This window comes from Drosophila sechellia, chromosome 2L (assembly GCF_004382195.2).
Source record: "Drosophila sechellia strain sech25 chromosome 2L, ASM438219v1, whole genome shotgun sequence".
Lineage (NCBI taxonomy): Eukaryota > Metazoa > Arthropoda > Insecta > Diptera > Drosophilidae > Drosophila > Drosophila sechellia.
In genome coordinates, this window is record NC_045949.1 from 3665588 (window position 1) to 3691824 (window position 26237).

General features: G+C 40.9%; 1 protein-coding gene across 1 annotated transcript; it reads left to right on the top strand.

Moving 5' to 3' along the window:
- Positions 1 to 565: 565 nt before the first annotated feature.
- Positions 566 to 24352, top strand: LOC6613283. The gene is made up of 13 exons (XM_032727028.1): positions 566 to 866; positions 15309 to 15924; positions 16090 to 16668; positions 16948 to 17120; positions 17468 to 17609; positions 18429 to 18602; positions 18869 to 19170; positions 19256 to 19411; positions 19560 to 19721; positions 19846 to 20017; positions 20081 to 20562; positions 20653 to 20816; positions 21626 to 24352. The coding sequence occupies exons 2-13, from the start codon at positions 15570 to 15572 to the stop codon at positions 22029 to 22031; spliced, it is 3267 nt and encodes a 1088-aa protein (XP_032582919.1). The 5' UTR covers positions 566 to 866; positions 15309 to 15569; the 3' UTR covers positions 22032 to 24352.
- Positions 24353 to 26237: the final 1885 nt, after the last annotated feature.

Here is a 26237-nt window from a genome sequence, read left to right on the forward strand (position 1 = left end):
GAGATTTGGTCTCGAACGATTTTTTACTATTCGCCCACAAGCTGTCTGGGTGAACTAATAATCCATGAAATTTCAATTACAAGTCAAAAATTATATCCCCCTCGCGCTATCTTCATAGCAGCTCTCTCTTTCGAACTCTTATCTAGCCATCTCTCTCTCTCTATCTGTCTGCTTCTCTGGTGTAAGTTGTAATCACTGAGAGCTTTTTTGTTGTGCTGGAAAAACTCTGTTACTATATATTTTTTCCGACAATTTGCAGAGTTTTCCAGTTTCGTTGACGGAGGGCTTTCCTTTTCTTTTTCGGGAGGGGAGCGGGTCTGGAAAAGCTCTCTCCTTGTTGGGGGACTCTCTCCCAGTTTCTCTTTGGGGGCATCCCCGCAGAGACAAACGTGCTCTTCAGGCGAATTCCTCAGCTATTTGGCTATTTTGCATAGAGAGAGAGTGGTGCGGTTTTTGGGGGTGGTGCTGCTGGTGGTGCTGGAGGCGCGGGTGGCTCTGCCGGTCCGGTCTCTTTGGCTTTGGTTGTGGAACAGCGGATTCAGTTGAATTTCGACTGCCCGACAAGCCAGTCTCTCCGTCGCTTTTCTCGCCCGCTCGCGTCGGTCTTTTCTTTGTCCGCATCTCCGCATTTTCCCAGTATCTCGGTATCTCAGTGTCTCAGTGCCTCCAGTGCCGACAATTTTCGCCCGAAAAATTGTCAAAATAATACAGAAAAAAAAGCGCAAAATAAGGCAATACATGTAATAAATAAAAACCAGCCAAGAAAAGCCAACCGTGAAAATATAAATATAAATTCCTGGCGTCAACTGTCAGCGACAGCGGCATTTTCCAGCACAATGTTGTTTCTGTGCATTCGGCGATTTTAGGTTCGTTTTGGGTGCCGTTTTCCTACTTGCTCTGTTCCTATTGCCATTTTCCTATTTTGAATATTAAAAGCCAAGTGCGAGGACGGACGTCAATAGCAATGACGCTGACAGTTTTCACGACCCCCCGGCCGCTTTTCCCCGGGTTTTCCTTTGCCAGCGATTAAGACCAGTCAAAGTTGTTGGCCGTTGCCTGGCTACGTTTACAAGCCAAGAGTCGAGAGATGCCATGCATTATACATAAGCTCTAGTGAGAGGTTTGCACCGAGAAAAATGTTACCAAAAATTTGTCATCACTTTGACAGGTCTTTAACGCACGTCAATTGGCGTCAAATTAGCCATTTATGCAATGGTAGTAGAAAGTTGATTAGCCCGGGTAATATATATTGTAAGTCATTGCAATTTGTATCTATAACTTCACACCTACGAATTACATTCTCATCAGATTTTAAAGCATATCTCTTAACTGTTTTGTTTCGGTTTTAACTATTTTAACATACTTAACTGCAAGTAGATCTTGCTGTTAATTAGCTTCCTCAAAATCTCAGAACTTTTTTTAGAGTGTAGGGAGAAACATGAGAAAGGTGACCGAAGGGGGTGGGCATTGGCTAAAGTGGCGAAACCGAGCGAGAAAGGAGTAAAGTGCTAGTAGCTGCTGGTCTCCAACTAGATTAATCAGAGTTTCCATCCGTGGAAATTGGACACTTTTGCAGCACACTCGTTATATATTAATGACAATTTCCCTGACAAATATTGAATCGATTGTAATGGTTTCTGGCAATGGTAATTGTAACTCGATGCGGTTAGTTAAGGGGTATCTGAATAATTGCGGTGGGCTTTGGTTTACCGGTTGATCAGGCGGAAATGCGAAACAGGTCGTATTCGGATTAGATGGAATTGATTGAGATATGGCGCCGGTAGAAGGTGTGGAGGTAACATTTTATCTTCACTCAATTTATTCGCATTTTTATGAGAACAAGATATTTTTAGATTATTCTCACAGTAGACGGGAATGCAGCTGGGGTAGCAACTCCTGCTTGGCTCCTGAAATAGATTTAAAATTCAGCAATACGGTTGAATTATGTCTTAGGCACTGGAGAATGAAAAGTTGGCAGGTGCTTTAATTCAACTTTCTTTAGCAACTAATCCCAACTTTAACCGTCAAATGCATACACAATTTCCACACTTTCAGCGTTTTTCGCATCCTTATTTATTCATTATTGCGGCGGGGAAAATATAAAAAGAGCATATTTAACTTACATGAGCACTTTTTGCATTAAGGTTGGAATTTTACAGTGAATTAAAAATAGAAATTTATGGCACCGAGCACAGTTTATTTAAGGTTGATATAAAAGATTCAAAGTGCATTTTTGGGTATACCTCAATTTGTTCAATTGCTAGTAAATGAAACAATATGCAGAGAACAATGGCGATTGTTTCTTGTATTTTTCGATACAAGCTACGTGTTTTTAGAATCGAAGTTTTCAATTTTGGTCAGCAGGGAAGACCAAAAATCGTTGAATAGCTATAGATTTGCCGGCTTATTCAGAAAATTCGAAAAGAGAGTTAACATCAAAGTTTACCCAACGCGAAGAGTGACAACCTGACAATTACGCGAAAAACCCAACTAGAACCGCTGATACCAAATAAATGGTGAGGAAAACTTTGGCCCAGCCAGAGAGTGGCGGTGGAAAACCCGTCGGAGTTGCTTGAGTTTTCCGTGGCATACTTTCGGGCGAACACTCCCCGGGAGAGGGAAATGCGGTGAAAAGCGCTGGGAAAATTGCGGCCATGAATGAGGGAAAATCAAGGTATCCAACGGGTCGAGCCCAGCGTTTAGCGCGATTCTTTGGTTAATTTTTTATGCGATTACCCAGCAGGCAGCTGGCAGGCGGCAGCCTGTAATTGCATTTTTATATTGATGATATATTGATGCCATGCCAACTGGATGGACGTGTGCTCACTTCATTTATGAAATTTACATTTATTTCATTTAGTGACAGGCCACCTTTTCGGTTTTGATTAAAGCGATTCGCGGGTCACGATCCTGCCAGCCACCCAGTCAGTCAGCCAGAATTCATTTGCATAGTTTGATTTCGCGATTCGCTTTTGGCATTCCGATGCCGAATGTTGACACTAGCCGTCAGCTGGGAATACAGGCGAAAGGTGAGGTGTTTGTCGAAAATCAATTGAACGGTTAAGTGCCAGGACACTTCACGCGAATTTTCCGCGCTCTACACTTGCCAACACGTTGTTAAAAATAATTGCCACACTTCAAATTGTGCTATATTTTAAGCAAAAACATTACTTTTCTTATAAAAAAAAAGTTATTCAAAACGTGAATAAAATTTGAGAAAATATTATATATCAAAATGAGCAATGGGATTTAAGTAATAAAAATATTTAAATTTTTCAAAATCCTAAACTTTTATACACTTCGAACTCTTGTTTCTATTTTTCCGAGTGAGCATTCCATTTCCATTTACAAGAATAAATTTGTGTTGAAGGAGTCGTGAGAGAACGGAACTCGTCCTGTTTCGTCCCTTTTCCCTGCTGAACTCCGCACAAAATTTTCCACAACTCCCCGCCCGCAGACAAATGCATTATTTTTGCTTTTCCCTTTGTTTTTCACTCCACTCGAATAACAAGTTCATTTCGAGTCCTGTAAACATTGGATTCCATCACAACAAAATTCGTATATGTCAATCGAAAGTATTTCGTTTCATTCCGTCCTGCTGATTCGCTTCAAAAATTGTTTGAAACAATTTTGGGTTTCATTTTTTTTTGCTTTTTGAGATGAGCTTGTGTGGAGAAACCTTTTCCCGTTTGTTTACAATTGGCTTATCTCAGATTTGTCTATGGATTTCGATTACAGTGAAATGGATATTTTGTGAGGCTGCATCAACAGGACATGCCAATTATTTATTGATTAGATAGATATTAAGATTTATCTTTCGAAGGGGATGCCGCAAAAAAAGAAAAAACAAAAGGGACAAAAGCGTATCAATATCCATGGATTGACCTGTGAGCCCATTGTTGAAACATTGTTGTTTGAGACCCTTTCGAAAGTCATCGAGTTGAGCGCCCTGACCTTTTCGATTTGAAGCAATTTGCCAGTCGCGTCGCAGTGGCAGGAAAAAGTTTTTAATTAGATGGAAGTCGTCGGCATAAAGTGCGGATAATTTGCATATTTCTTGAAAATTCACGAAACATTGAATAAGACTCTCGGCTAATTTAGTGACTTTAAAAGTTTTAAATTGTTAACAGTATGCTAATGAAGACACAGCCCGGAGTTTCTCCTACAACTGTTGAACAATTTTCAGCTTTCAGCGGATTAACTTTAGATTTTTCTTCTTCAGCTTGATCATGATTCATTTAGAAGTTTGAAAATATCTTTTCACGCTGCATAATTCGGCGTTTTGCTATTGATCGATCCATTTAATGCAAATCCTCAAAGCTAATTAAACGAGACGGTTTTCTCATTATGGGTAATTTGCATACTTTAGAATAAATTAGATGAACAAGTGTTTTATCCAATTATGTTCTTTGGTACTTTGTGATTGTACATCAATAAGGCAGTGATGAGTCAATTTTTAGTTAGCACACTTTGTTTATTGCATTGTGAAATATAATACTTTGGATTTACAAGTTTTCTGAAAATTTCTCTTAATTTTTTAAGTAAGCTCATTCATTACAAGCAAACATGCACATATTTTCCGCTTGTCTTTCCGCCCAATTCTCTCAAAACTTTCTTTCTAAGCCGCCCCGAAAATGGGTCGAAAAAATTCTTTGGCTTTCCTCAAGAATAAATTCTCAACTTTACTTAAAGCGCTCAAAGGAGCGGATTCCCTGCAGTGTTTAAACCAATTAGTTTGAATAATTTGCCGGCGCTTGTATCATTTATAACCCGAAAACTTCTTAATCAAGCCGCACAAACCACACAAGGGTTTCCCTTGGTTTTCCCCGACTTCCATTTCCCATGGCTTTTCCAGCATTGCTTAATTGTCCCTCGGTGCGTTTTCTTCGCCCTGCGAAGCCTGTGCGCTTGTACTACCCTCCAGAATTTTGGGGTTTAATCCCAAGGAGACTTTTGGGGCTTGGGAATGCGAAGTGCATCTTATCTTAAGCACTAACCAAAACGCATTGACAGCCACTTGATGCAGCGTTTTATTTTCGGTTCCTTCGTTTTGGTCATGGCAGTTTATGGCTTGCAAATCCTTTGTGATTTAGTAGAGTGTCACCCCCTGGAAATCCCTCTCAGCTGTCACATAAACCGATTAAACTTTGAGCAGCTTATGCATTTTGTATCTGTCAGCTATCTCGTATCTGGCAAATGTGCAGCTCTAAGCAGGCATCGTCGCCACCAACTCCTCCATGAAACCCCCAAAATCAAACGTATATAAGCAAACACACGATGACCATAAATAGCAAATTGAAAGCACTATCGATAGCATCAAAATGTTTTGCTTTGCGACGAGATGTTTTTAGAAAAACTTGTTAAAACTTTAGAACCAAAAAAGTCAAGTTAAGTTAAGCTCAGTTGTAATGATAAATACCATAAGCATTATGGTATATTAATTATTGATGATGGTATTACTTTCGTTACACGGTAGAACCAGATTAAGTTTCAGCATTAATGGTCTATAGCTCAGTTTTCGATCTGCTCGAATGACACTTATTTTAGATTCTCCTGCTTAATGTTTTTGCAATTATCCTTGCCTTGATGACTCCTTTCGCTTGCTATTTTTGCAAAATTTCCTTCATCCGCCTCGCAGGACCGCAAATAAACATGGACAACTTTTCCCTGTGATTTGTTTATTATTTCTCGGTGCTCCTTGAAGCAACTCAACTCATCTCATTGCTTCTGTTCAAGGAGCAGAATAAAATTTAAAGCGTAATAATAAAATAATGGGTATTACACATTTATTGTGCAACTTGAAGAAGAGAACAAAAGCCGCGAAGAACAGAGAAGAAAGTGGAGCAGATGTAAGAATCTTCTAATGTTGGGGCTTAAATGGAACTTCAGTGTGGAAAAGCCTTTTTACTTAAATACACGAGTGCTTGTGCAAGGACAATGGCTTATCTTCTAATTGAAATTATTAATTTGAATGGCAAGAAAAAGCTTATCTTCGCGAAATTAAATTTAAATTTATTCAAATGCATTTCTTTCTTTGGTGGGAAGATATAATATTAATAATTTATATTTGTATTCATAGTATGCTGGAAGATCTAAGAAACTAACCTCATTAAGCACTTTTAAAAAATATTAAAATATATATTCTTGTAATTTTAAATATTATGTACATACATATGCTACCTTTATGATATGAAATAAATTTACTTGAAATTTGCTTTTATGACCAAAGAAGAAAACTTCGAAGTGCCATTTAAACTTTTTCACTTTGTCTACAACAAATTTCCCAGTTTATTTTTCCTTGAGCCTGGGTGCCACTCGCTTAATTTATTATTCAATTAAAGCGGCAAAAAGTAAACTTTAATCGCAGAGCAGTCATCAGCAAAATACCCCAAAAGACACAGAAACCCACACACAGGCAAAGGAACAAAATAATAAAAAGAAATATGGAAAATCGTGTGCCAAGAAAATTGCAGCAAGATTTTCGTGGCTTTTTTTATGCTGATTTTTGGTTTTCGTCTCTGATTTTTCGTTGTTCGTGCAAAAGTTTTTGCAGTTCCCCTTTTTTTTTTTAATCGATTAAAAGTGCATGTCAAACTGTGCGTGTGCTCGCATTTTTTTAATGGGCTGCTAAAAACAACAAAACTCCAGTGCGGAGGAAATAATAAAAATACAACAACAAGGATGAAAAATAAGCTCGGGCGCATTAACATGAAAATGTGCGATGAAACAGCAGCAGCAACAAACACTCCAACAACAACAACAAAGGGAAAAGCCCAAATGAAAAGCGAAAAAAATTTAAGTGCAGAAAACAAAAAAGAATGAAAATAACAGATGAGAAGAAAAGCGAAAAAATATGACAAAATTTACGAGCATCGCTCGTTCCTCATATTTGTACATACCAGACTCTCGCTATAAGCCTTGTAAACTTGTAGGCCCCCTTCCCCATGGAGATACTTTCAAAACGATGTTCGCCGGAATATTAGAAAAATTTTAAAATATGTGGAAATTGTATTAAAATTCACTAAGAATAAAAATAAATATTAATAATCCGAATATAAATTATTTTAACTTGAGAATGTAAAATGAAAATATATCGATTATGGCAAAATCTTTGCGTAAACTTAGTTATTGAACTTTTAAAAAACCTTATATGATTAAAATGTATATCAGTGTGAAAAAAACTTTTTATAAATGCCATCTGTGTTCTGTGTTGATATCTATTCGGTTCAAATTCTAATAAAACAATATCCGGTTACTATTTTTGTGACCGCGTCTGTGTGTACCCTGCTCCACTTCTGGCCACCAACTTTGGTGACGCTTCCTCGTGTGGCTTGTTTTTAGTGCTTTGGCACGTAATGGGGTCGTTCCACAAGCCCGTTCTTCTACCTTCTGCCTCCTGCCGACCACCACCGCCTTTCGGCCCACCGCACCCCGCCCCTTGCCAACAAACGCCTTTTGTGTGGCGCCCGTTGTTGTAGTTGTTGTTGTTGCCTGCATGCCGCCTGGTTTTCTTTGGGACTCCTCCAAAAACTCATCGCTTGCCACTTGTGTGCCATATGACGATGATGAGATGAGCGCCAAGTTGAGTTGAGTTTAACAGGGGCTGAGCTACGAGCCAAGCTTCCCAAAACTAACTGATATGGAAGGGCTGCATAAAGCACTTAGAAAAAAAATTGACACTTAAAGGTGAAAATAAGTTTAATTACATTTTGAAATTCCCCAAAAATCATTACTTTCCGCTTATACTTCGCCCCATTAAATTCCGTTAAAAGGATTCCAGCAAGATGATTTTATTTGGCCTATTTTACGATAAGTGTACTTATATTACTCCATAAAAGTTGATTACATTCCTAAACATGTTATGAGCAAAAAGTGATTTTTAGAATGCAAAAATATTTATGTTTTTCCCCAGACAGCCCAATAAAACGAGTAAGTTCAGTTTTAAACCAGATAAACAGTATTTTCTTCCTGTGCACTTTAGGTGCTAGAAACTTATGGCTCCTTTCCCTACTCCGCGCTAACTGTCCACACTTATCACTTGATGATGATGCCAACTCGGCGGAGTCAAGTTGGAACTCGCTTGGTTGGTTGGCTGGATGATTTGGTCCTGGGGTCTGGCGGTACTTGCCTCTGTTTGATGTGATCTGAAGGACCGATTAACGGCATTCAAGAGCCTCAGAACGAAGTCCTTTAGCCGAGTCCTTCGCCTCCTTCGACTCCCCCGCCCTTGTCTAACTGCTAACTGCTGCTGGCAGATTTGTGGAAACCACGAAAGCAAATTACGTTGACGACGAGCATCATTTTCCACTTTATTGAATTACCCCCAAAAAGCGGTAGATATGGGGGCAGGATGTGTGCTGGATTTTTCATTGGTCCTGGCCCTGTCCGCAGGACCAAGCCAGATAAACAGAATTTCAATTTAAAATAATTTTATATATTTTCCTTGGCAATTTCTCCGGTGGTTCTGCTGGCTTGGCATAATTTTTCGACTGTTTGCTTTTTTTTTCTCTTTTCTGGAGAGCAATGTCTTTACTTGGCCCCAGACGTAAAGAAGTTATCAGCATGGCGTTTATGTTTGTAGCTTTCCGGGGGGGGTGGAGTTTCCCCGAGGGGGGTGTTGGGTGGTGGTGGGCTGTTTATCCCCCTGCGAAACCGACTGTCAGTCAGCCAGTGAGTTTTCCCCGATGCCTTTCATTAGCCGAACGACTGTCAGTCGCTTTGTTTAACTTTTTGTTAGCCCCTTTAGCTGGGTGTCTGTTTGTTTTTTTGTCACAATTTTGATGAGCCCATCACCTACACAAAGCTGCCTGGTCTCTGGCATTTAAGGGCTTGCAGAGTTATATAAATACATATATATATATATGTATGAATATTATTCTATTTGCATATATACGTACATCATCATCATTGTTATGCGCGTTTGAGGCACTTTCGCCAGACACCCAACTTTCGAAGGACAGTGGAAACGATTTGGGGGTTTTGATTTGGACAGTTTGGCAAATGAAATGAGGAAACTTGGCTTATTCGATTTGCAGTATTAAAAAAAAAGTCCAAATTACACACAGATGTCTGAAATGAAGGAAGTTCGCCTATTATTATACCAAACTTAAATGGTATTACTTCTATCATTAAGGAATTTAATCTTTTAAACTAGTTCAATGCCCACTATTGCGGATTCTAGCAAACCACTTTGAGTAGTCCTTCTAAATGAAATTCTTGTAGCAAAAACCATTTAAACAAATACTCAGCTTTGTTGGAATTATAACTATTGCGGCGCATATTAACTTTCCGATAAATTGGAGCCACTGTGCCCTGTCAGCCGCATTTCTTTCCCAGTGGGCGCCATTCAAGCTGCGTGCTTAAAAGAGCATTGCCCGCCGGCATTATGTTTTGTGTCAGCACTAAAAGACGAGGGCGGCGGGAAAAAGTGGTGAAAGTGGGTGAAAGGGAGGCGGGGCTTGGGGAGTGCACGTACATTTGTGGGTTAGCAGGCCTTTCATCCTGGCTGCTGCTCCGCTTTCTGCCATCGCAATAAGTTGGCCATGTTGACTATGTCATTTGCTAATTTAGCACAAACTGTTTGAGTCTACTTGGCCCAGCCACACTGGTTCAACTTGCATTCGCCAAAAGGTCAACAAAGATTGGAGGGGACACATCTCGGACACACACATCGCCATCCTGATCCCCATCCTCATCCATTGCAAACGAACATTAATTAAGCAGGCCAACGATGGATGGCAAACAGCTAAAAGGATGTCAGACATGGGGCACAATGCTGGCCAGTCGTGTAATGACCACACAATTCCATTCATAATTTGCAAGGATGCATTGCTTTTTTGCGACCTCTTTTTTCCTTGCCCCCGTGCAGTACATTTGGTGCTTTTGTCACCTAGTATTTTTGGCACAAGCGAAATCAATTTGCAAAATTTTTAGCAAAATTCTCTCGACAAGATTGATGAGGTTTTGCGGATTGGGCGACTGGGGGTGCTGTTCCCATTTTCGTGGCTGCCATTGTGCCCGAGGCAGGAACGGAATCTGAAACTCGGTGGCAGCTCTATCAAGGCCCTAATGGCGAGATGTCTGGCTGGGATCCAGACTCCATGCTCCATGCTCCATGCCTCATGCTCCATTCTCCATACCATCGATGAGCTGACAGAGACTAACGCTTTCTCGTCACACACGTTGACACATTGTTAGTCAAACAAAAGATTTCGCATGCTAATTCGATTCTCCGGTCCAACACAAACACACATCTGGGCTAAGACCCCATTTTTTTATTATTCTTTTGCCACGAGCCTTTTATTTTAGGGAAGCCCAGAAGCCAATAATAAAAATGTTTATGTGGGTTTCCGGGCTCAGCCGCTGACGCTTTTCCATGCAGAGGGAAAATAACAAAAGAGTTTTCACATATCAGTTAATGTAAAGGAGGCGTGATAATAAATAAAAGCATTTAAAAGAAAATACTTTTAAAAAAATACTTTAAATACTTTAAAAATCACTGTAAAAAACGTGCTGTACATTGAACTAATGGAACATAATCATATTTCTGAATACTATTCTATTCATTTTATGAATTCAGCTGCCTCGACACTTGACACTAGATTTTTTTCCAGTGCAGTCTTAGCCTAAGCACTGATGTTGATAAACCCAGGCGCACGACACAGGAAATTTGTTGCGAATTCCCCTCCCCGCCTGCCGGAATGCCTTGTAATTTTCATTGTTTTTAGGCCGGGTCGAAACGAGATGAGACGATGCTTGACTTCCGCCGGGGATTCATCCCTTTTCCATTTTGCACGCGAGATGTACGGAAGGAAGTGTCGTTTTTCAGCTAAGAAGGGCTTAAATTTTTCCTTTATGATGCGGCCCACGCCTGCCAAAAGAAGCAGACAGAATTTCCGGATGGCCGCCGATTTTTGGTGTGGTTAATTTTTTGAGGTCTCAGCACGGTTAGCATTAAAAATGTATATCGGGAATAATATCAATTTTAATGTCTGGCTGACGCTGGCGGCAAACCTAATTATGCCCGTGATAGGATTTTTGAGTTGGGTTCACAGCTCGTCGGGCACTTCCACCTCCGATAAGGATGAACCTCGCCTAACCCGATTATTTACGAGGCACCCCTTCAAATTGGCTTATTGGGGACACTTTTTAATGCCATGTACGGTTCAATTCGTAATTTGGCTAAGAACATAAATCCATCAGTAAGCACTGCTGAGTTTTTCTTGGCCAAAAAATATGCGCAAACTTACAGGCGGCGCAAGAAGTGTTCGAGTTGAAAAGTTTTCGTTCCTTTTTTCGGGATGTCTGCAAACTAAATGAAAAAGTATTAATATATCCCTTTGCCGCTGGCTGCATTGCAAATGATTTTGCCCCAGGGAGTGCCGAAATTTCTTCGCATTTCGCATACCCACACAGCCACACAAAGAGGCACTTATATACATATACATATACGTATACAGATTGTATATCCCGAAAGGAGCCAACAAAAAGACATCAAAATTCGTACCCTTTTCTGGCAAGGCGGCCAAATAAAAGTTGTAAGTGCATATGGCAAAAGAAATGGAAAGAAAGTCGGGTCAGCGTGTTCTGGCAAACAATTTCGATACAGTTCACAAAGTCGTTTGTTCGAAACTTGTTTTGAATTGAAAATGGTGCTCTGACTGTCACACATATCTCAATATTGTTCGATGTGTGCAAAAGTTTGAATTGTTCGATCGGGAAAACAAGTGGTAAAAGTTAAGCATCTCTGTAAGGTAATTTGTAATGGATGTGAATAATAATTCTACCCTTCATGCCTAACTTATAAACGTACTTGATTTATATATGAGGATATAAATATGTCAGCTAATGGATGTTCCGGACCTTTTAGAAAGTTAAATGTGCTGTAAAAACGCTGAATTGCGAAATTGTTTTAAATCCACGTGTTGTGTGCTAGCCTTTTTACCTGAAACCATTGAGTTTATTTTAAATACTTAACTTTTATCCACCGCATAAGCTCTTGACGGGACGCCTGCTGTTTTGGCCACGAGCAGAAAACTGTAATTGGAACATGGCCACCACGAAGCCGGCTTCCTCTTATTATCTTCCCTTTTCGCTCGGCGCATTTTATATACTTCTATTTTTATTTAAGGGTGCTGATGCTGTTTATGGTCTTGCCACTGAATGTTGCTGATGCTGTTCGCATATTGTCGCGTGTTTATTACAATGCAAAGTGCAAAAAACGGGCAGAAAGAAGCAAACTAAAATGCGAAACCCGGAGGCAATATGATACCCATTATCTGCGGGTTGGGGGCGACAAACTCGAACCGCGCAGAAAAACGTTAGCTAAAAAGTTTAAATAAATTTTATGTGGCTGAGCCATCGCTGTTCTCCGCACTTTTCCCTTTATTTTTCGCCTCTTTGTTGCGGCTCGCTGATGTTGGCGCATATGTTTAATCAGCAAAGTAAACCGACCCCAGAATGACCCGGCATCCAGTTAAATCTCACCTTCTGGCCGCCCACTACGCCACGCCCCCTGCAAATAAAAGTTGGCATTTTTTTGACACAACCGCACAGACACACGGCGGCAGTTTTTGGTCTCAAGCGGGTGGTAACAGTGCGTTTCAGTAGTGTAACACCACCCCTGCAGAATCAGCATCAAAAATACTTTACTTAGGTGCCCAAAAGTTTCCATTTATTCGGATTTAATTAAATGAAACTAACAAATTAAATTCTGTATCGATTGAATCAACAACATTTTGAAACTAGATTTATGTTTTAATTATAATTAAATTTTAACTCACAAGAAACTTAATCAATTAAGTAATTCCTTAGAGGCAACCACAATTCAGTTTTAATCAATCAGCTTAGGCAGTAGTTACAACATATAATTAAATAAGCCACCAACGACTTTATTAAAACTTAATCCCCCAATCGGCTGCTGTCAGGTGTCATACACTTCCGAAACGGACTGCATAATTTTGACTGCAGCGTAAAGTTGGTAAAGTCAATGACCAGTTAAGTCAACACTTCGCCAGTCGAGGGCCAAAATGATGGTAGGTGAGTGGGTCCGTATTGAAATCGTTGCCATCATCGCACGGCACTCTTACATTTTAATATTGCATTTTAAAGAACATAAAATTGCTGACATGACCGAGTCATATTTGTGTCCATGCGCCACAAGGATATTTAAGGATTTTATTGCAACGCACCATCGCAGCAACAAAGGAAACCCCAAAAAGCTGTGAAAAACACCAACAACCCACAAAAGGAAAGAAAAATGGGAATCAAAAATTTTTTTTAAATTTTCTGTACAGGAAAAAATGGTTTGCTATTTTATAATAATGTATTGAGGTGAAAAAGAGTTTTAAAATGTATACCAACGAGAAAATAAGAATGATTAAAAGAGTTTGTCCGTCTTAAAAGGTAGTAAATTTAAAGGAGAATTATAAGCACCTACACCCCTTTTTTCCCAGTGTAACCAAGCAGCGTTACGGCGGATAGCATAGGATATCGTTATGTATAGCCTGTTTGCTCTTTGCTACAATGTTGTTAAATTTTATGTTTCCACAGGTAATAGTCGTAGCGTCATTCCAGGAAAACTTCACCACACACCGCCCACCTGCTGAGATCCTTTGGAGCGGGCTTTTGATTGATGTTGCTCTTTTTCCTCGACTTTCTTTTCTCGGGAAAAGCTTCCGCTTTTCCTACAATCAATTTAAATGCGCCTCTGTGCATTGTGAGGCGAAATGCGAGAATGCTCGTTGGCCAAATCGCTGGGTGTGCAGCCATAAAACTGGATAACTGGGCCATATGCTGCTGCGCAAAGTTTTCCCAATGCAAAATGATGCAAGTTTCCCTTTCGATGCTTTTGTTTTCCAACTCCCCCACGTTCACTTGTTTTCCTACAGATCATTTATCATTTTTATAGCTCCTCGATGGGACATTGGACTAATCTAAATGATACCATCGTTCCTTAATGGAGAAATAGTCAAACGATGAAGACATAAATCAATCAATTTTTTGTGTAAACCAGGGGCTTCTTGAATTTTCCAAGCGATGGAAAATTTCAGTCATTTCTGGATAAAGTCAACATTGGGATTTGTGTAGATCATGAATTTGTAGAGAAGCTAAACTTCAATTAATTCTATGTTCAAGTTGTACGAAAATTCTTGCAACATTCATAGCTGACACATTTGATGAAGGTGCTTTCAATCACGACTCTCCTGCTCAAGAAGGTAACTTTTGCGCCCTAATCAGGCTGACAAATTTGTGTCAGGAAATTATCTTGTCAAGAACTTTAAAGAGTTATAATTGAAACATGCATAAACTTTTCATTTTGTTGACATCCGAAGACTGAGTTAACCGAATTGGCGAAGTGTTGCACTTAAGTGAACATTATTGGCAAATATATATGCCAGTAATAAATTCACTACACATTTCGACATTTATTTTCCATATTGCATGACATTGATAAGGGTTCTCGATGTGCGAAGCTGACCAAATACTAATTTCGTTGCTATGCCCTACAAAAAGTGTATATTACTTTAGTCATCTGCTATTGAATGTAGCAAAAGCGAGTATTTTAAATATTTAACAACAGAAACTTAATGCACATTCCCCGGCGGGTAAACATTCATAAAAATTTAGAACATTTTTCCAGGTCAATGTGAACACATTGAGCTGCACGAATTCCTCGCTAAAAGGGACTCATTCTTTGAGCAATTTTCAGTTCATTTCCATTGAGGATATTAAATAATTTGAAAAGCGCAAATAAAATATGATGGAGCATAAATGTGTTATACGAAGTGCCGGTCGCAATTTGCCCTAATTCTTCTGCCACAATGACCGCAAAGTTTCACTTACCCAAGTTCTGTGAGTGCCACGCCCCCTGCCCCACACGGCCCACCCCGCCCACTCGACTAACATTGCTGGCAGGCAATTGAAATACACGCATTCGAAGTTGAACAACAAATTGAATTATGCATTGCATATGCTCCTTGTTTTGTGTGCTGGTGTAGAGTAAACAAATTGATTTTGATTTGATTTATTTATCGACTCCCGTTGGTTCGCTTCACTTCTGCTTTTTTCCGTTCTCACATCGTCTAATTCTATCTCTATATGGCTCTGTGACTGTTTTGGGATTTTAGAAAACTGAAAAAAAGTGCAACGTTTTGAAATCAAATACTGAAATAACTCTCTGTGGTTTAAATAATAAAAGTAGTTGAAATTATAGTTAATAAACGACCTATGATCTCTAAAACTTGTCCTTGAGTCCTTTTTATTCTTTTTACTTATTTGATAATGTAAACTATATCTTTTTTTCACAGTGCGGCAACAGAATTTTGCGCTTGGCTTGCAAACGTAGAGATGGCCCCAAATGGATTCGGTCAGACACTGGCGGCGGCAGCTGCCTAGAAATCCTGGAGAGCTCGAAACCGATACGGAAGCCCCGAAAACCGAAACCGAGACCCCAAACTCGAAAATAATGTGCTGCAGGAGTGGGCATTATTGAAGTTGACAACACTTCGTTGCAGCGAGTTAAGAGCACGAGTTAAAAGCATTTTTTCGGGGGGAGCCGGAGGAGTACAATGGTCATCCAGTGCACATGTGATTGCAACTGCAGTGATAGTAGAGATAACCGGAGCGTCATATCCTGCCTGCTGCCGGGTCGCAGTCAGCCATACAAGTTGGGCTCCTCGTTCAGTGGCGATGATATGGAGCAGAGGATACCGTACTACCGCCGCCTATCGAATACCTCATCGGCGCTCTATGGCAGCTGCCCCCAGTTGTTGCCCAGCAGCAGTAGCACCAACAACCGTCATTCCTGGCTGAGAATTCCCAAGAATCCGCAGGAGAATCCCGAAGAGAATCCCGTAGAGAATCCACGACAGTACTCGAGTCTGGTGAGGCCCAAACAACGCAGTCCGGTGCTGTGCAACAAATGTGCCCTGTGACGAAGATACAATCTCAGCTGTGAGCATCCCAAGCAACCTGCCGGGCATCCAGGAAGCGGGAACACCGCCCAAACCGCCCAAACGAAACCAGACAAGGATTCGACGAACCAGCGATATCTGTGCTACGAGTGTCGTTTCAATAATCAACCGCTGGCCTGGTGGGTCTCATGTCCACGGCTCTCCTATTTACCCGCTGAGCAAACGAAAATGCAGTCCACGGCCACGCCCACACGTCACTGCCATGGAGGCGTTGGCACCCAAACCACCAGCACACCACCCACCCTGCCCAGATTTCCGAGCAAACGGCATTGTGACAATTTCGGCAGCTATGCCACATTGCCCACCATTGAGCACCAGATGACCATGCCCATGATGCCCCACTGCAGTCGACACGGCGGTGGTGTTGGCGGGCTGGGTGGTGCAGTGGGTTCTGGCATGTCGGGTGTAATGCCCGCACCGCCGCCGCCTCGCTACGCGAACACCAATATAAATGGCTGCTGTTATATGTACAATCCCATGCCACCTGCCCATCAGAGCCACTATCAGCATGACCACCATCAGGCGCAGCACCACCCGGTAGCCCAGCATCAGCACCACCCCCACCAGTACGGCCCGCAATACTGCCTCTGCGATAATTGGTACCATCAGCCACCGCCGACGCAGCAACAGCAGCAGCTCCACCACCAACAACAAAGGGACAAGAACCTGATGGCCAACGGCGGCTGCTATTTTGGTAAGTACACTCATGCAAAATTCAAAAGAAAAGGCCATAAATTAGGTTCTAATTGAAAAAGAAAACCCACCACCTACTTTGCTGGGAAATTTATTTTCCCACTGCCAAGGGAGAAACTTTCAAAGGTCCTGCAGGTCTTTTAATACTTGAAATTGGTGCCAAAATACAGTTAATATTTTGTTTTTAATATTACCGGAGTAACACCCTAAGAATTGGCTCGAGTACCGCAGCAAACCAGACCATCATTTAATCAGCTTTCAATTGTTTTTCATCGCCCAGGCTACGAGGCGAATCATCACCCCAGCCTGCATGCCACGCCCCCACATCCCAGCCATATAACCGACGAGGAGGATTCGGCATTCCCCGGACTGGCCGATCGAGAGTTCCACCTGCTGCACCGGAACATTCCGGCACTGCGACGAACCGGAGTGGATACCACACGCATCAGACAGGTGAGCAGTGCCACAGAAAGTGTGCCCAGCAAATAGGACATGTCAAACAGTAATTGCCAACCTTTGTTCTGATATTCTTTGTACACTGAAAGAAACTAGATATAATTTATATAGCCTTATTATTGCGAACCTAAAAGATGTTTTAGTGTATGCTATAAAAATGAAAGGACTTATGGTTCTCTGGCTTAATTATTTGTTGCATACTTTAAAACAACTTTATAAGGACTCAGCAGTGATTTTAATATTATTTTACTTTTTGAATGCAGTTAATATACTTGATATATATATACGTATATATATATACTTAATATACCTGTATACGTTAATTTCCCTCTGTGCACTTGCAGTACTTTTATCCCGATGGCGGCTGGGGCTGGATCATCTGTGGAGTGTCCTTTCTGGTCCACATCCTGACCACCGGACTGCAGCTCAGCTACGGCCTTTTGTGGTTCTATGCCGTCCAGTATTTGCATAATACCAGTGGCATAGGTAAGTCATGGAAAAAAGGGGTTATTCGCTCGAATACGAATCCTTCGGCCCGTTCTTTAATGGGAATGTGTAATCATGGTCGTCGCAGTCCGTTGTTATCGCTCGGTCATTTTCTTGTTTTCCTGCACATTTGTGGTGCTTTCCATTTTCAAAACCCCCCCGTCGAGTAATCAAAATGTTTGTCACACTGTTTGGGCCAGAAATGCAAATGTTTGTGAATAATACATGTTTGTAGGCGTGGGCTTTTGCATAAATTTCATTTGCTCTTGACAGTGCGGACATCATTTAAGAGCAGTGTGAATATTGTCTATTGCCAAAAGTGTTCAGCACTCTAAAAGCCAACCATAAATCGTAAAAATAAAGTGTTAATACTATGCCAGTTGTGTGTGCATTGCTTTTGGCTATAAAACAATGCTATTTTCAAGTTAATTGGCTGCGTATCTTTATTTATAGAAGCGAAGATAAAATTTTGTTTTGAAAAAAAAAAATTAATTTTAAATTCATTGGGGAAATGATAATAAAAATCTTTAACAAACCAATTTCATTGCTTGAATGGCCAAATTAATATTCAAATAAAGTTATGTAAAGCAATCGCCTTGTCAATTCAATCGATTCAATTAAAGGGCGTTCTATTGATTTATGAACATTTCAGTCCCCTTTAATCGGCATCTTTAATTTGTTTAAAGCAAGGACCCCGCATATTTGTAGGGGCATTAACACCCACAACTTACCTTTCCACAACCTTTCCTTGTGACCTTCGTCAAGTTGACTCCGCCGCTTAAGAACATTATCACTCACGGGCTTAATTTCTCCTTACAGAACTGCTGGGCGCTTTGAGCTGGTCAGTTTCCATGGTGGCCACATCGTTTGTGGTGTCGCTGTGCCGTAAACGCTCCATCCGCCTGCTGTCCATCGTGGGTGGTCTGGTGATGCCCCTGGGCATATTGTTCACCTCATTTGCCACGGAATTTGGCCAGGTTGTTTTCAGTTATGGTGCGTATAGCCCGGGTATATGGTTTGTATATAAATAAATAACCTGCCAGATGCCAGCCTGACGGCACCGGAAGTCGCTTATCATTTGCACCCGCAAGCACTGAGAGAAAACCAGGTGCCTAAAAGTATGCAACATATTAGTCTAAACGATAAACGTTGCATTCTTTTAAACAGCCTTAAAAGTATCAATCTTTTTTACAGTAGATATAGAGTGGCTACTATTTTCTCTCCGTGTACTCAAAACACCATTCGAAACACTTCCGCAGGCATCGTCTTCGGAGTTGGGGTCGCCATGGTGCGGGAGGCATCAACCGTGATGCTGGGCAATTACTTTAAGCGCCGCCGTCAATTCGTCGAAATGGTGGCCATGTCCGGCGAGGGAGTTGGCATCGCTTTGTTCTCCGTCATTTTGAAGGAGGGCGTGGGCAAGGCGGGCTGGCGCCTGGGCCTCCAGATTGTCGCTGCTTTGACGGCACTCAGCTTTTTCATGGGCCTAATGTACCGACCCACCTCCCTCTATCATCCCCAGCGTCGGGCCATCCAGCATCTCAAAAATCAGCGCAAAAAGGTGGGAAATTGTGTGTTGTGCAAAGTTTCGGTTTTGATTTACCACCGCCCACCGCCCGTGGCCACAACCATTTTTCCATTTTCAGATGAGGGAGAAAAAGCCGATTCTCAGCCAGGATGTGGAGAGCACACCGAAGTACTTTTTTCTGGACATATCATCTCTGAAATCGGTGACTGTTAAAATTTTACTCATGACCTCCAGCGTGGCCTCCTTTGGCATTTATACACCCATGTTCCTAATGGTAAGTGCTTTTCCTAATTTCTCTAACTTATTGCATGCCAGGTTTCCATTAACTAATCTGAGAGGTTTTTAGGAGATGTTACCTCCTAAAAAATATTAACGTAATTTATAAATTTAAAGGTGCTCAAAATCTGTATTTTATTTTACAGGCACTCAATGCCGCCGAGCAGGGCTCTGATGTGCAAGAATTGGTTTTGTTGCAAACATTTCTGGGAATTTCCATGGCCCTGGGTGTGGTTATAGCTGGAGCTCTGCTGAGACGTTGTTTTGTGATCAGGCACTTTGTGATCAATACCAAGATTGTCACGCAGGTGGGTCAAGGGTTGTTAGCTGACACTGACTGAAAATCACTCGATAAAAACAATTTATTATGAGCAATTATGCTAATATTAAAGTTTAACCCTGCTCATACCAAACATTAATGTATTCCCCCAGCTGTTCCTATCAATTGTGGCCTTGGCTATCCTCTTTCTATCCTTCGTCATGGGCTACACGGGCCTGTGTATACTAAGCTGGTTGTATGGCATTGGTCTGGGCGGCTTTCAATACTCCCTAAAGATTTTGGCACTCGAACGCATCAAGCTGAAACATTTCTCCAAGGCCTGGGGTGAGTTCAGACTTTTTAAATATTTAAATTGCGGATTTGACTTTGGGCTCTTCTCCTTTGCAGGCTTCATTCGGGGGGTGGAGTCAGTTCCTGTGCTGATAAGCGTGCCACTTACCTCGTTTCTGAATGATTACTCCCTAAAATACGGAAGGGCGGGCTATTACATATGTTCGGCGGCGGCTGCCATCTCGGGAATTATAATATTTTTCATAAGCGAACCGCAGCAGCAGCATCAGCAACAGCAGAAGCAGTTGCACCATCATTATCAGCAGCGAAATGGTCATCTGGCGACTCCAACGCTAATGCGACACGCCTCCGCCCGCCAGCATCGCCCCCATTTGCCGATGGACTATGGATATGGGGAGTATCCCGCCCCCGATCTGCTCAGTCGGAGCTGCATTAGTCTCAATCAAATGGAGCCCTATCTGCAGACAAACTTCTGCCAGAGGCACATGTTGCAGCAGCAGCAACAACAGCAGCAGCAGCAGCAACATTCCCACCTGCAGCAGTTGGCCTGTCACAATCTAGATTTGCAGCAGCATCAGGTAATTTATCACTGGGAGAAACAATCGTTACATTTATCTTTCAGACATTTTAACTATATTTATAACTAAAACATTTTTTGAACCGTGCAGGGGCGTGGAGCCTACCAGTTGGGCCAGGGGAGCATTGGGGCCAAGATGGGCAAGCGACTGCAGCGGAGTCTGTCCTTCATCCAACAGCACAGCAACTGCTGCGATGGCCCAATGTACTGCAGCTGGCACAGCACCTACGAGCTGGGCTGTCACAAGAGCAACAAGTGAGTAGGATGGATGGAAAGGGACTTCTAATCATTCCGACGTGTGCAATGAACCGGCTTTCTTTATATGCAATTGAATGGCAAATCAAAGATCTGTGGGAAATTGTCTGCCAATTTTACAAGCTAAGTAGCTATTGACAGCTTACATCGAGTAAATTGTTAAAAGTCAAAGGGATTACAATTGAACAGGGAAAGTATTAAATTAAGAGCAGTGATGCACATTTGCAACAGGTAAATTGTGTGGAAATGCTTTGTTAATTCCCGAACAATAATTGTTTAATGTTATTTATCACAAGCTTTTACATTGCTAAAGCGAGAAGCCAATTTACGAGCGTTTATCGAAATTATCAGGGCTTAACATTTCACATTCTTAAATTTATTTGCTACATTAACGTGGTTTAATTGTTAGATTCATTTTATTTTCGTTATAACCAAAGAAAGTAATATTTTATGGTTAAATGGACTTTTCTAATAAGTGCTTAAGTGCAATTATAGGAGACTTCAATCAAGTTATCGATTCAAAATCGAAGTAGCCAAAACGAAAGCCAACATCTGAATTGAATCCAAAATCAATTAAAAGATTTCCCGTCGAACCAAACAATCAATGGCAATCAGGCTAGAAGCCCTAGGAAGACAATCAATTTGGCGGCGTCCTTCGTTGCTCATGCAGGCCGCAAATTTGCCATTTTGCCAATTTGCCACTTTGGCATTTGCGATGCCAGCCTGAGCTACTCGTACCAGTTTGCCGCACGCCGAAAACTGTGTTGACACTCCGCCTAAACCATGGAAATTGACTTGCCATTTTGCAGAAACCCGGGATCGGCGGACCGTCAGCCATTGATATGCACCTGCAGCAGTCCAAATAGGAATCCGGTCACCTATGGAACTCACGGACCAACCGGACCACCCGGACCACCTGGCCCACCCAGTTCCACCCGCAGCCGCAGTGTTCCAGAGGGTTTATCCACGATGTCGCAGCAGTGTAACTGTCGTCAGGGTCCTGCCACTTTTCCGGCACCCACGCGGGAGTTCATCTACGTGCCGCACGCCTATGCCTCCCTGCAAAGAACCCCCCATCGCCATAGCCAGGGTGCGGGTTCGGGGCAGGGAAACTCAGCATTGCGAAACAATCCACAATGCCGGCTGAAAAGATCCCAATCCCTGTGCCGACCCAATGCCGTTCAGTTCGTGGAGCAAATCACCACGTCCGTGTAGGAATATGGTATGTGGCAATAACACTGGGAGAAAAGTTTCGCCGGAAGCGGAGAATCGCTGGAGAAAACACTTGTCTTTGGAGAACTCTAGAAGCTAATGGTATCTTATGATTATATATTTCGGGTTTCCAACTATATCTCGAGTGGTTTGTAAACACCCAAAATGATGTCTATTAGTATGCTTTACAGAAAGGTTGTCGTATCTCCCAGGGAGTTCCGAGCTCAAAATATTACGAAGCATACTTTAGACCCACTTACAAATTGCAAATCGCAGACTTTTCCACATTTAAACTGTCGTTAGTGTATAAGATTCGGCAACATTTTCTTCGAGTGTGATCGAAGCCACAAGCATAAGGAAAATCGAAGATACCCCGTAGCAATTGGGTGCTATAAAACTTATATTTTGGTATTATGGTCCCACCCACACACACGGCTACGTGAACCGCATGCACAATTTGTCAGATCTCTTCTAGTCTTTTGTCGTAGCTCTATTAGAAATGTAAAGTTAAAAACACCAACCAACCGAATGAAGTCCCACAACACACAAACGAAGAAGGAAACTCGATGAATTTTTCCCAAAAAATCCACACACGCATGCATAAGCTAGTATGGAAATTTTACTCATTAGCATATTAATATATTATAGAGATTACGGACAGACGAAAAGCTTTATCTTTGTCTCAAGCAAAAAGTATTCAACTTGTGGCCAATACATAAATATTTACGAGATAATTCAATCGAGCAGAGAACAGACGCAATGAAAACGGAAACAAACAAACTTCTTGAATGGTCCATTTTATAAACGTGCATACAATTTAACCACCGAAAACCGATTACCGATATATACATACAAATAAAAGACAATGAACGCCGGCACATGAAGTCGATCCAATTAAACGACTCTTTTCCCAAAGGAAAACGCTGAGAGGTCCTCAGTGCCGAGTTTTCGTGTCGGCGAACTACTTTATTTTTCAATAACAATTATATATTGCATAATTAAGTGGCGTTTAACGGCGGACGACGGAATGAAAGCAAACAAACTGCCGATGGAAATGAAAATTACCTTCGCCTTATTTTCCAATCGAAATGAGGCATACGAAAATATAATTATTGCCAATATGATAGCCTTAATTTATTGGCCTGAACTTTATTTCTTAGGTGGTGAATATTTTGAAATGGATATCTGGTAGTTTTTCTGACCTGTAAATAAACAATAAAATATTTCCTTTTATTTTTACCTTTCAAGGTTAACATTTAGTTTTCGATTGGAAGCGAACTAAAGTAATACCCAATACAATTTAAAATATACGCCCTATAAATAACTGACAAGATAAAAGAAAAAATGCAAAGCCAATTTGTAAATCATTAGTAATTCATTCAAATAAAGATCTGCATTTTTAAAAGAGCCAGGTGCATTATCAGCTAAATAGCATCTCGTATTACAACCAATTAAAAACAAATAAAACATAAAAAAGGAAATCGTTAATTCGCCGAACAAAAGAAAAATGGCCAGTGGCAAATAAACAGAATAATTAAAATATTTGGAAAGCTTAAATAATAAATAAACAAGAGAGAACAACATAATAATACAGGAAAAATCATCAGCGTTCATAAAGCTAAAATTAAAATAGTCTAGTAAAGTGGCAATCGAAAAATAGACGAAACCGACAAGTTGCCAGACAAATTTAAACAATATGTTAAAGGAAAACAAAATGCAAATGTCTAACGAAGCGGAAGCCCAATTTATAAAAATTTACAAACGAATCGAATAAAAATACTTGTATTAAAGACCATAAAAGGAGCCAAACGAATTTTCCGCAACCCATTTTCTTTGTAAATAAATTTTCATTGCTTATCTTTATAATGCACGAACAAATGGACCTAAGTCAAGCCAACTGCCATGAATCGCAATAAAAAAAGAAAACGTTTGCATATGTTCAAACGAAGCTATACAATTTTTAAAGAAATTCTTTGCTCTTTCTCGGTCATTAAAATAAATTAGATATATCTTTCGAATCCAACTCCTTTTCGCCAATTGTGTTCAGCGAAAACGATACACTTAGCATTAAATGTTATTACACCCACAAGCATATCTATGTGCCAGAAAATAAAAAACCATAAACTATTTGCAATTTCGCCGGAATAACAAAGAGAACTAACCAACTTAAGGTACAACTTGTAGCTAAAACAATTTTTATCTGATGGAATTTATATACGTGAAATTTTTCAGAGAAACACCTAAGCGCAGAAACTCATATTTGTAACTCTTTATCATTAGTAGTTTAGTGTGATAAATGTTAATAAAGAATGCATAAACGATAACCCTGCCATTCAATTTCATTCAATTTGCGTCTTGCCGTTGAAAGGCCGAAAATCCAGAAATCGCCGAATGTCGGGTAAGTTGAGCGTTTTAACCCCAAAAGTGACAGGATTTGTGTTTGGCCACAATAAACTTTTCATTTATTACGTGCTAAAATTTAATAAACAGGTTCAACAGCGCCACAGTGTGAATGTCATATTTCATTTATTAATTAATGGCATTAACATAAAGCGTCAATTTGTGCGGCACGGGATACCGCCCATAAAAGAGGCAGCACTCTAAAGCCGAGGCGATTAAAAAGTTTACCCTAGCAAAAGTCAAGACCGACCCTTAAATGTTGCATATATTGTGGGCACATAACCCCGGGGTCCCCATTACGAAACGTGCCTAGACTGTAAACAGTCGTCCTGGGTAAATCGGCAGACACTCGGCACATATATGACGCATATATATAGCATATAGCATACAGCCCAGCGTCAATGACATGCTCAATTTTTCATGCATTATGCCGGGGCGTCGGACCACAGTGCGTATGCTTGATATTTGCCTCAATATCAGGCCGAAAGCACATTTAAGTCGCCGTAGCAGGAAAGCCTGAATATTTGCGTAGTAAGCACTGCGACGGCGAGAAACTTCACAGGGCCCATAAGACAATTTGCTGCTAGCTTACTTTCGTGCACTGAAACTAATTTTTGGTTAAATTCCACAAACAATTTAAATTTTATATTCGGAAATTTTCGTGAGAAGATAAATTTCTTGTTATGCATACACCATTCATTGATTTACATATTCTGAATGCTAAACGGTTTTTTTCGCTGTGTAGGCAAACTCATACATATGCACGTCCAGATACACACGCACACTAACATTTCGGCTGTGGAAATATAGGCTCGTACTGGGGATGATTTCGTTGGCTCTGGTAGTGTGGACTCTGAGCAAACACCGTGCAACGGAAACTATCGTCGTCTATATTGAGGAAATGGTTGAGGCTTTTCGGTCTGGGCATTTCGGGTTACATAACTGATTAAAGATTGGCCTAGCTTATGGGGATATACTCGTACAGATGCGGTGAGAGAGATTGGGCAAGGGCTAACCTCTCATGTCAACTTGTTGACTAAGCAAAGTCAGCCCCATATGAGTTATGATTTACTCAGCTCTTAAGCAGGAAAAACAATGATGAGGGGGAATTGGTATTCAACGCCTCTTTATGAAATGTTTGCAAACAAAAAAAAATAAGATAGCTCATCGTTACGAAGTAGCTATTCATCTATCAGTAGAAAATAATCTGTTATTATAACTATTTTAACGGTTAAGCAGCAAAATTCGGATAACATTTATTCCATACTATTCTTTGTTATCAGTTCTATTAAATCCACTATGTAGAAACACCAAAATGTAACTCAAGTTTTGTGGACAACTTTAAGACCTTAAGAAACCACAATGAGTTTCATTCTGGTGATTTCCCCTTCCGCTAAATGAATCTTCAAACGTTTTATATGTGTCCGAATGCCATAAAACAGACCTAAATTCGTGGCTTGCCGTAGCTGTTGTAATTTTGTTATGACCCCTGGTCTCCTAATTCCCACCCCGAAAGTATGCCATAGGAAATTTCAGAGTAATTTAGTTGAAATGCTGCAGTGGCAGCTTTGTTTGGCTTTGTTCTTTCATTTTGTGGCAGATATCTCAAGCAAATTAACCTAACTACTCCTAATGCCGGAGCCCAGCACTTCCCCACTCGCACACAAAAACCAATTAAATTCTTCCGCAAAGGCATGAAAGCTTCGTAGCTACGATTAAAGCTTTCCCGAAGATGATAAGATGGGTCTGCACCGGGAAAATGGTTAAAAGGTTTATACTTATGACAACCTTAATATTTTAAAAGGCTTA